Below are 11,143 nucleotides of genomic sequence, written 5' to 3'. Positions count from 1 at the left end.
ACCAGGACATCCGCAGTGGAGCCGTGCTGCATATATGGTCATGAACAGCGCTCGAGAAGTTCATTGGAGGGCTGGGCTGTGACTGAAGGGAGATAACCCCCGATAATGTCTAAAATGGTGCCTGCTGCTTTGATTGGCTCGTCCGGGAGCTGGGCCAGCACCTGCAGATATATATTGGCCTCCCATGTTTGTTGTCCTGCACAAGTCCCCAGGATCTGTGGCAGGGAGAGGGTGCATCAGGGCAGTGCCATCAGGGCAGGAGGCTGCGGATGGAGGCAAAAGGACTCCACATCTCTTGGGTGCTGTGGCTGCTCGTCTGGGTGCAGCTGTGCTGGGGTAAGTGCTGGGTAAATGTGGGGTAAGAGTGAGCTCCTCCCTGTAATTGAGGAGGGAATGAGGGTTGGGACAGAAGATGGGGATCATCTCAATGCTCCCTGGGGACCCATAAAGCCCTGCAGGTGGTGGGTGCGTTTGAGTGGTACCCATGGTGGATCGGGGTAAAGGAAATGGGTCCCTGGGCATCCCAAGAGTGCAGAGGGGAGATGTCTCACACCCCAGGGGCTGGGACTCAGCCCTAGGACCCTACACAGTCACTGTGCTGGGGTCAGTGCCCTCCTAACCGGCCCCGTGTCTGTGTTTGAAGGTGCTGCAGAGGTGAGACTGGAGGATGGAGACAGCCGCTGTGCTGGGAGAGTGGAGGTGAAACACCAGGGCCAATGGGGGACCGTGTGTGGTATTTTCTGGGACATGGAAAATGCTGCTGTAGTTTGTAAGCAGCTTGGCTGTGGATTTGCTGTCCGTGTCCCTCCGTACGGATATTTTGAGCCAGGATCTGGCCAGATTTGGTTGGACTCTGTAAGCTGTCAAGGCACCGAGACTGCCTTGTCTGAGTGCACACATGATGGTTGGGGTAACCACAAGTGCATTCATGCTTGGGACACCGGAGTTGTTTGTTCAGGTAAGGAGTCATCCAGTTCCTCACCTCTGGAGTGGGGACCGGGATCAGGGGACTAACCAGGCTGTGCCCTGAAGGAGCAGTACGTGGGTACCAGCTCAGGCCCTGGCATTGCCACTTTCACTGCACTACTGCAGCTGCTGCTGTTCCTGGGGAAAGTCCCAGGTGAGCCCACCACGGGGTGCACAGACCCCATCAGGATCCTGGGGGCTCAGCCCACCCTCAGGTGGTGCCTGAGGCTGAGAAATGAATCCCTCACCCTGTCCTACAGGTTCTAGGTCTCCATCAATCTCCTCAGGTTCTGCCAGGATATTTTGGCAGTGCTGGGTGTCCCTGTGCCCCAGACCTCAGGATGACTTGCTCCGCACCCCATGGCTGGGGAAATGGTACAAGATGTCTGAGGCTCCTGCAGTCATTTTCCTCACAGACAGGAGTGCCTTGGCTGACCCAAAGGGGATTTTCAGAGGGGACAAGAGCAGGGCCTGGGGCGGAGAAGCAGGGGGATGAGCAGGGCACCCCTGCTGTCCAGGCCACCCTGTAAGGACCAGCCCCCCATGAGCTCTGGGTTGGTGTCTGTGGGGCCACTCTCTGCTCCCTCCCATGTCACCACAGGCTCAGGCTGGTCCCGCTGAGTCCGTGTCACTGACCCCTCCGACAGTGCAGGACACCCTGGGAACAGGGAGCATTTTGGGCTGTTCCAAGGCAATTCCCCAGGCTGTCTCTGAGCTCTCCATGGCTGAACAGGCTGCAGCAATCGTTAGGGCTGCGGTGCTGGGGATCTGTGCCGGGCAGTGGGGCAGCCTGTGGGGCAGCAGCATTTCCCTGAGCAGTGCCTGTGGCTATGGGTATGTGATTGAGACAAGCTCCAGAGCACTGTGTGGGTGTGAGAGGAAGCGCAGAGGATCTTGAAGGGTTTGTGTCATCAGAACCTACTGAGAGCTGCTGTTTGACATTAATGGGATCCTTTGGATGTGGCTGCCATGGTATGTAACTGCCAGAAGCTTGTGGCAACCCCATGTCATTGTGGGGTATTTAATTTTTTTTTTTTTTTCCCCAGGATTTGTTCGGCTCGTTGGAGGAAACAGTCCCTGTTCAGGACGTGTGGAGATCGGAGATGCAGACCAGTGGAAAACAGTCTGTGACTCACACTTTGATGTGAAAGCTGCTGGCGTGATCTGCAGGGAGTTGCAGTGTGGGGCTGCCCTGTCTGTCCATGGGGGAGCTCACTTTGGAGAGGGGGTCGGTCCCATTTGGGATGGAGAGCTGCAGTGTGTGGGGAATGAGCCCTTGCTCTCCTCCTGCCCCAGGAGGTCCCTCAGCAACCAGACCTGCAGCCATGCCAACGACGCTGGTGTCACCTGCACACGTGAGCATTCAGGGAGGCAGTGTGAAATGCCACCCATAAGCTATGTGCTAAGAAACAGGGAGCAGGGAAGTGAGGTGCTGTTGTTGTCTGTAATCTTAAAATGATGTGGAAGGAGCAGAAAGGGCTGCTATCCCCTTGGCATCTCCTCCAGCACCTGAGGGTGCAAGAGCACAAAACCATCCTCACTTTCCTTCCTCTTTCCCCAGAGTACACAGGATTCAGGCTGGTGAATGGCAGCACAGCGTGTTCAGGGCGAGTGGAGATCGAGGTGGAGGGGACCTGGGGAACCCTCTGTGACTCTGGCTGGGACATCTCTGACGCTCATGTTCTCTGTCATCAACTCAACTGTGGATTTGCTGAGTCCATTCCTGCAGGAGGGCACTTTGGGAGAGGAACAGGCCCTGTCTGGAGAGACACTTTCCACTGTAATGGGACCGAATCCCATTTGGGACAGTGCCCTGTGACTGTTCTTGGGGTGTCCCCATGCTCACCTGACAATATTGCTGGTGTTTTTTGCTCAGGTGAGTTCTGGGAAAATGGATTAACTAATTTTGCCCCTTTTGTGTGACTTGGAAACACAAAGCAGGGGAGCCCCTGGCAGTGACAAACTAAATTTCCTGCTGGAGAAACTATGGGTTTCCATGGTGGGATTCAGAGAGTTTTGCCTGCTCCTGCAGAGCGCGTTTTCTTGGGGGAGATGAGAGCTGAGCAGGGAGCCGGCATCTCTGCTGCTCCAGGGCATCTGGTTCAGGCCTTGGGGCCACCACCAGGCCTGGGCTCCTCTGTTCTCTCCTGGGGCACAGGCCAAGGAGGGAACTGTGGGACACGGTTCCTCTCCCTGCAGCTGTGAAAGATCCTCTGCTCCCTCCTGCAGCCCATACCCCCATCCCAGACCAGACCCTGATCCAACAGCCTGCGGGGACTGGACCATGAGTGCGCCCAGCAGGAGCAATTCCTGAGGCTGAGCAGCACCTTGGGGCTGGGATTTGCCCTTTCTCCTTGTCAATATGAACCTCAAACTTGTCCTTGTTTTGTAAAGAAGGCCCTCATCCCTCTGGTTCTTGCTAAGGACACAAGCTCCACTTCCCAGATCCACAGGGATGTAAAAGGGCAGAGCTGTCCCAGCAGGAGCCAGTCCCAGCTTGAGGATGGAGCAAGGCTACTGCTCACCCTGTCACCCAGGTGGTACAGGCCACCACTTCCTGCTGCTGAAGCTGCTCCAGATTCATCCGTAAGGACATATCTGGTGGCTCAGGGATTTGGCTTGACCTCCAATGCTTTCCCATTTCCATCACTGAGATGATATTAGAGCTCAGCAAGTTTTAGGGCCTGGAAAACAAAATCCCTTGGAGCACTCCCATCCTTGAGCTCCTCACTGTGAGCTGGATATGGATAGGTGAGCTCCAGGATGTCCAAGGGCATGAGAATGGGAAACAAGGCAGCATGCAGGACATTTCCCCTCTCTCCGAGCAGGACTCTCTGGATCCCTGCGTCTGGTTGGTGGAGGGAGCCGCTGTGACGGGCGAGTGGAGGTGCCCCTGAATGGGACATGGGTTCGAGTCCTGGATGACCAGTGGGACTTGAATGATGCCAGCGTGGTGTGCCGGCAGCTCCAGTGCGGAGAGGCAGAGCAAGCCTACAACCCGCCGAAGTCTGAGCGAGGGACGGGCCCCGTGGGGCTGAGAAGGGTCCAGTGTGCAGGGAAGGAGACTCACCTGACCCTCTGCAACACCTCCCTGCCTGCGGCAGCGCCTGCAGGAATTGCCGAGGACGTGGGGGTGGTTTGCTCGGGTGAGTTGCTCTGACGGTCCCCAATGTGCTGTGCTCCCCAGGGCTGCGAGCCCCTGACAGCCGGGTTTCTCCTGGGTGCAGGAAGCCGGCGGGTCCGGCTGGTGCACAGGGCAGGGCGCTGCGCTGGGAGAGTGGAGATCTTCTACAACGGCACGTGGGGGACCGTCTGTGACGACTCCTGGGACCTGCTGGATGCCACCGTTGTTTGCCGCCAGCTGGGCTGCGGGGTGGCTGTGAATTTCACCGGTTCTGCTCATTACGGGGAAGGCTCTGGACAGATCTGGCTGGATGACGTGAACTGCTCCGGGGATGAAGCTGCTCTCTGGGACTGCCCGGCCAGGCCCTGGGGGCAGCACAACTGCAGGCACAAAGAGGATGCAGGAGTCGTCTGCTCAGGTCTGTGCGGGCAGCCGTGGTGGGAGCCTGGTGCTTCATGAGGAGGGGACGAGGGAGAAGCTGGACATGATGGAACTGCCCCTACTGCCCTGAGCCCCCTTCCTGCCCGATCCTGGGGACACCCATCCGCAGTCCCCACTGGACCTGCTCAGGGCTATAGGGAGAGCACAGGTGTCCCCACAGATCAGGGGGGAGGGTAGTGCTGCACACTGGATGCTTCTCTCTACTCCCTTAGTAAAACAGTGCCTTGCTGGCAGTGCCCTCTGACTATCTGAGCCCTTGCATGTCTAGAAGACTCCCTGCTTCTTGGTGAAGGCACGAGGACCACGTGGAGGGCAAGAAGGTGCTCAAGAGTAGTCAGGATAGATTTACCAAGGGGAAATCATGCTTGACTAACCTGATAGCCTTCTATGATGGAATGACCGGCTGGATAGATGAGGGGAGAGCAGTGGATGCCATCTATCTTGACTTCACCAAGGGTTTTGACACCATCCCTCACAACACTCTCCTAGACAAGCTCCAGAAGTGTGGGATAGATGAGTGGACAGTGAGGTGGATTAGGAACTGGCTGGATGGCAGAGCTCAGAGGGTGGTGATCAGCAGTGCAGAGTCTGGTTGGAGGCCTGTAGCTAGCGGGGTCCCCCAGGGGTCAGTCCTTGGTCCAGTCCTGTTCAATTTATTCATCAATGACCTGCATGAAGGCACAGAGTGCTCCCTCAGCAAGTTTGCTGATGATACGAAACTGGGAGGAGTAGCCGCTACCCCAGAGGGCTGCGCTGCCATCCAGAGGGACCTGGACAGACTGGACAACTGGTCAGTGAAAAACCTCATGAAATTCAACAAGGCCAAGTGCAAGGTTCTGCACCTGGGGAGGAATAACCGCAGACACCAGTACAGGCTGGGGACCGACCTTCTGGAGAGCAGCTCTGCAGAGAAAGACCTGAGTGTCATGGTGGACGACAAGTTGACCATGAGGCAGCAGTTGCCCTCGTGGCCAAGAAGGCCAATGGGATCCTGGGCTGCATTAAGAAGAGCCTCTCCAGCAGGTCGAGGGAGGTGATCCTGCCCCTCTACTCAGCCCTGGTGAGGCCACATCTGGAGTATTGTGTCCAGTTCTGGGCTCCACAGTACAAGAGGGATGTGGAGCTGCTGGAAAGGGTCCAGTGCAGGGCCACAAGGATGATCAGGGGCCTGGAACATCTGCCCTATGAGGAGAGGCTGAGGGAGCTGGGCCTGTTCAGCCTGGAGAAGAGAAGGTTGAGAGGGGACTGAGCAGTGTCCATAAGTACCTCAAGGGAGGCAGTGAGGAGGATGGTACTGACCTCTTTTCAGTGGTAGCCACTGATAGAACTAGAGGAAATGGCCAAAAACTAAAGCATCAAAAGTTCCACAGAAACTTAAGGAAAAATTTATTGGCAGTGAGGGTGACAGAGCACTGGAACAGGCTGCCCAGAGAGGTTGTGGAGTCTCCTTCTCTGGAGATCTTCAAACCCGCTTGGACGCAGTCCTGTGTCACATGCTCTAGGTGACCCTGTGTGTACAAGGGGATTGGACTAGATGACCTCTAAAAGTCCCTTCCAACCTTAAGCATTCTGTGATTCTTAGAATAAACCTCCCTATTCATGGATGCCATGGAATGCCCTAAGGAATTCTTGTTATGTTTATCTCTGCTCACTTCAGGACCAGCTTGTTCCCCCCAGCTTTGTGTTTTTCCTTCCAGAGTTTGTGGCCTTGAGGCTGGAGAACAGTGATGGCTGCTCTGGGCGCCTGCAGGTTTTCTACAACGGGTCATGGGGGAGTGTTTGCTCCAACTCGATGACTTCAAGCACCGTGTCTCTGGTGTGCAAACAGTTGGGCTGTGGAGATGGAGGAATCCTTGAAACAGACCTGCCATATAGGAAGGTATCTGGCCATACATGGCTGGATCATGTTGAGTGTGGGAAGAGGAACAGCTCCTTTTGGCAGTGCCCCTCTGATCCCTGGAACCCACAGTCCTGTGATGACCAACGAGAAGAGACCCACATCACCTGCAATGGTAATGCTGGAGCCACGTGGGCGCAAAGCTCACAGCAGGTCTTGCTCCCTGTTCAGCAAGGCACAATGTTGAGAAGGGGTCTGGAGTGGCTTTTACTTTGCATATGAGATCATTCTGCTGTCAGTGACACAAATACAACATATCCATGAGCAGTAGCTGCCCTGAGCTACCCACATGGCCAAGGAGGGGAAGAGGCACATGCAGCCTCCACCTCACCTTGGTGATCTCCTCTACCACACCTTGGACACCTCTTGGAGGTGCCTGTTGATCTCTTTTGTGAATAGATGGGGCCCAGACAATTACCTTTTAGGTTGGGAAGTCCATGCAGAGCATTCCACTCATGGTCGTGGTTTGCTGAGGGAATGGGGAGAGAGAACGCGGTGCTGGTGGCTCAAGGTTATGTAGGAACCAGGCCGTGCCCAGGGCAGTGCTGGCACCAGAGCTCGGAAACAGCCTCCCCCTGGGGACATGCTCCTACTCCTCTGCTAACCAGGAAACCTCTTGGGGTGAGCAGCCAGGGTAACCCTGGAGTCCAGCACTGTTACACACTGCATTATCAGGGGGGTTCACCTTTGTCCACGAGCAGGGGGAGGTGCTGGGAGGTTCAAGCACAGCTCAGTCCTGATCCTGTCCACATGACCCCCATAAAGCAGCCCCTTCTTCCACTGTAGCATTTCCTTCTACAGGGAGACGACCAGAAACCCCTCCAGCCCTAGCGGCAGAGTGCCCCAACTCTACGAGCTGCACAGGTAACGCTGCTCCCTGTGCCCTTCTCACCTGGCCAGGCCCTCGCAACTACCCCAATCACAGGGAGGGTTCTGTGTTTTCCAGAGATGGAGAAGATCCGTGTCGTGGGAGGAGAGGATGGCTGCTCAGGCAGACTGGAGGTTTGGCACCACGGCGCCTGGGGGACAGTGTGTGACGACTCCTGGGACATGAAGGATGCTGAGGTGGCCTGCAGTCAGCTGGGCTGCGGCCCTGCCGTGTCTGCCCTGGGGGAGGCTGCGTTTGGGGAGGGGACGGGTCCCATCTGGCTGCAGCAAGTGAAGTGCAGAGGGACGGAGCGGTCTCTCTGGGACTGCAGGGTGCAGTGTGGCAACAGCGGTGCCTGCCAGCACAAGGAAGATGCTGCTGTGAATTGCTCCGGTGAGTGGCAGTGCTTGGTCCTCTTGTTTGGGGACATGTTATCCCAGCTGGGCCCTCACAGGGCCCCAGACTCCTCAGAACAGGGATGTCCCTGCAGAGGTTGGGTGCCTGGTGCCAGGTGGGGAGCAGATGTTATGGAGCAGGGTGTCCTCATGCCTTTGCCTGTGGAGTTCTGCAGTCCCCTGAATGCCTGTCCTGGGCTGTCCATGCTGTCCTCCCCATGGCCCAGAGCAGAGAGCCCAGGGCTTGTCATGGGTTCTGATGGCACTTGGAGGGGACATGCACAGGCACAGCCACATCTCTCTCCCTGCTCTGCAGCTGCACCCAGGATGACAACAGCAGCCCCGCGAGCAGGTAACCTGCCCTGCTCCCTGGGTTGGGTCTCCCTGGGGCCAGGCTGTGACCTGCAGCCCAAAGGAAGGGGCCCTGTGCTGGGGTGCAGGGCCTCAGAGAGGAGGCCCAGGGGTGGGAGCGGGTGGATTTGTGGAGGGCTGTGAGTCACCCAGCAGTGTGAGAGCTGCCCCACAAACCAGCACAGGGTCCCCCAGCCCTGCCATGTGCAATGGTTCGGGACTGGGGTGTCCCTGGGCCCCAGCATGCCCCAGGCGAGGGCCTGCCTCGTCCATGTCACTGCCCATGCAGATCCCACCCAGAGGCGTGTGAGGGAGAGCGGAGGAGTCTCCGTGCCTGTTGTCATCTGCATCATCCTGGGGGCACTGCTCTGCCTGCTCCTGGCCCTCCTGGCAGGGCAAGTGCAAAGAGCCAGGGCTCAGCGCAGAGGTGGGTCCTTCCCCATCTGTACCAGGGTGGACGATGCCTCTTGACAGCCCTGTGGGGGCTGTGGGGTGTGTGTGAGGGCACAGAGGGGCTGAGGTGGGGGTGCTACCTCCTGCCTTATTCCCTGTTCCTTCACTGTTTGTGGGACACCCGCAAGCAGGAGCTGTGGGAGTGCTGATGCAGGAGGAGATGGTGATGGGGCAGAGGGAAAAGGCAGCGAGGAGCTGGGGGAGATGGGAGCAGCAGGAGACGTCCAGGGACGCGGCTGGCTGCGCTCTGGACAGTGCTAGGGGGAGGCTGTGGGGCAGGAGCGGTGCCAAGAGGAGCTCAGGGCAGGGAGTCTCTCAGAGTGGCAGTCGGTCCCTGGGCTGCTCCCTCTGTCCTGCCCTGTTCTCCCATGTCAGGGCAGGATCATTTTATGGACCAGTCTGGCAGAGAGTGAGAAGCTCTCTGGGGAGAGGAGCTATGGGAGCTGCTCCTTGGTCAGAGCAGGGACTGACTTGGAGCTGAAAGGGACATTGGGGGCTGTCTCTGAAGAGAGAGCACAAGGTGACATTGCCCCAGACCATCTCTACAGGGGTGTTGCTGTCACTGGGGATCTGACCATAGTGCCTGGGCAGAGCAGTGGGTCTGGGCTGTGGGGTCAGTGCTCATCTGGCTAGGGTGGAAGGGCTGAGTGCCCACATCGGGGTGCTTCTCCTCTCTCCATGTGCCTATGCCGATCCTGCCCATATCCTCAGCCTCCAGGAGGTCTCTGGAGCCCTTCTCTGAGGCCGTGTACCAGGAGATCGACTACAGCCAAGTGTGGGAGAAGCAGGCGAGGTTTGGTCCTCCAGGTGTGTGTGGTCGGTTCTGGGACAGAGCACATGGCAGGGCCCTTTCCACTGGCCCTAACCCACGATGGGACCGTTGCAGCCCTCGGGCCAGTTGTCCCCTCAGTGCTGGGATCACGGGTTCCTTCAGGAGAGCAGCCCAGTGCTGGGCTCAGGTGAGGAGCTTCCTCCCGACCTGCTCTGCCCATCCCAACCCGCGGGCACAGCTTCTCCCTGCCTGTCCTGCTGCCCTCATCGGTTGTACCTCTTGGGTAAGGGAAGGGGGTGGCCAGGGCTGCTCTGAAAGGCCCTTGGAGATGGGATTTGTCCCATGGGAGCAGGACAAGCCCTGGGCCGTCCTCCCCATGCAGTCCCTGCTAGGTGGGTCCCCATCCCCAGCAGGGCTGACAATTGGCAGGGCCAGCAGGGCTCACCCCGATAACATTCGCTGCTCCCCTTGCCAGGTTCCTCTTCAGAGGGCTCCCTGACCAAGCTGCAGCTCGAGCCCAGGGACAGTGAGGAGCATCCTGGGTCAGCACCAGGTAACGGGCAGGGAGGCAGGGGAAGGGTTGGTCTCCCCGTAGCTGTGTCACTGAGTGTCACCATTGGGATGGGGAGGAATTGCCTTCAGGAATGACTCTGGAGTCATGCAGTGTAGGCAAGAATTGGACATGCCCCACTGAGCTGGGTGCCTGAATGGGGCCTTTTTGGGCTCGACTTGTCCCTGCCTCCATCAGGCTCTGAGTTTGTCCCAGGGAATCCCCAGCCCTGGTGCAGACTCCAGCTCTGCTATCCCTGTGGCAGGGGGAGAGGGCACCCCACTGCCTCACACACACTCCCATAACCCTGGATCCAGGATGCTGGATCTTCTGTGACCCTGCCAACACCAGTGTCTCTGCCCTTTGTTCCTTCATGTCCTTCCTTCCTCTGCTCTGTGAGAGGGCTCCTGTCATCACCAGCTCCCCTCTCGTTTCAGAGGTCCCTGTCCTGCCCACAGGTGACCCAGCGGATGGCTATGACGATGCCAGAGAAGTATCTGACCCTGGGGAGGATCTTGTTCCTGGCCAGCAAGACTGGGAAGTGCCCAGGGAAGCAGAGGATGGTGAATGGCTTGAGGAGGCACAGAGAGGTGAGGGGGAAATGCAGCTGCTGGCTCCTGGGGTGCTGTCCCCAGTGCCAGGAGAGTGGCAGCAGCCTGAGAGCCCGGCCTCCCGGCATGGGGAGGGTACCTGCCTCAGGAGTTTTCCTGGTGAGAAGATGGGGGTGGGATTAGGGGACTGAAGGTCTCAGGCAGTGAGAGACAGGGAGGAAGGGAATTCACAGCCCAGGAGGGCCATGTGTGTGGGGCAGACTGCAATGCACTGGCCTTGCTGCTTCCAGTGGGGAATGTGCACTGCTGGGGGTGTGATGGAGCCCCCAGGGCAATCAGAGCAGCCCCATCCTTTCCCTTCGCAGACACAGCGTATGATGATGCTGAAGGAGCATCCCTGGCACATCCTCATGAGGACACCAAGGCTGTGAGACTGGACCCTGGTGCCAGACTGTCCGTGAACCCAGGTCTGAGAGAGCCCATCACTGCCATGAGGTTGGGTGCAGCTGGGACAGAAGAGAGGTCTGTGCAGCTTGGAGAGTCATGAGTGACAGAGACTGCTCTCCCTTCTGCCACTAGTAGCAGAAAGAGCTGGACATTGTCTCTCTCATCTTTTCTCTACTTTTATCCCATGCATTGCTATTTGTTCTTATTAAAACCATGTGGGAGTTTGACCCAGAGATTGTGTTTCCCTCCCCAGGTGTTGGATGTCTCCCCAGAGCTGATCAGGGAAGGTGAAGCAGCACAAACCAGCAGTGGGTAAGGGGAACATCTT

At 57.7% G+C, this 11,143-nt stretch overlaps 1 protein-coding gene across 1 annotated transcript; it reads left to right on the top strand.

The window, feature by feature from the left end:
* Positions 1–258: 258 nt before the first annotated feature.
* On the top strand, positions 259–10,915 carry LOC148593449 (antigen WC1.1-like). Its single transcript, XM_088530918.1, has 15 exons — positions 259–336; positions 644–958; positions 2,013–2,321; positions 2,528–2,842; positions 3,795–4,112; positions 4,194–4,508; positions 6,229–6,543; positions 7,230–7,292; positions 7,375–7,689; positions 8,008–8,043; positions 8,332–8,469; positions 9,207–9,302; positions 9,743–9,820; positions 10,255–10,407; positions 10,659–10,915. Exons 1-15 carry the CDS (start codon positions 270–272, stop codon positions 10,913–10,915), a joined length of 3,090 nt encoding a protein of 1,029 aa, XP_088387044.1. The 5' UTR covers positions 259–269.
* The last annotated feature ends 228 nt before the right edge of the window (positions 10,916–11,143 follow it).

This window comes from Tinamus guttatus, unplaced genomic scaffold, assembly GCF_059628265.1.
Source record: "Tinamus guttatus ecotype Peru unplaced genomic scaffold, ASM5962826v1 Tinamus_guttatus_pri_ptg000390l, whole genome shotgun sequence".
In the NCBI taxonomy this organism is placed as follows: Eukaryota; Metazoa; Chordata; class Aves; order Tinamiformes; family Tinamidae; genus Tinamus; species Tinamus guttatus.
Note: the sequence above shows the minus strand (reverse complement) of the source record. Positions and strands in the feature narration are given on the sequence as shown.

What these genes read in the sequence shown, in the direction of transcription:
- LOC148593449 (XM_088530918.1), top strand. Translation starts at nt 270, where the DNA reads ATGGAGGCAAAAGGACTCCACATCTCTTGGGTGCTGTGGCTGCTCGTC. An exon ending in TGCTGCTGTGAATTGCTCCG is followed by an intron (nt 7,690 to 8,007) that starts GTGAGTGGCAGT and finishes CCTGCTCTGCAG; the next exon opens with CTGCACCCAGGATGACAACA. An exon ending in AACAGCAGCCCCGCGAGCAG is followed by an intron (nt 8,044 to 8,331) that starts GTAACCTGCCCT and finishes CTGCCCATGCAG; the next exon opens with ATCCCACCCAGAGGCGTGTG.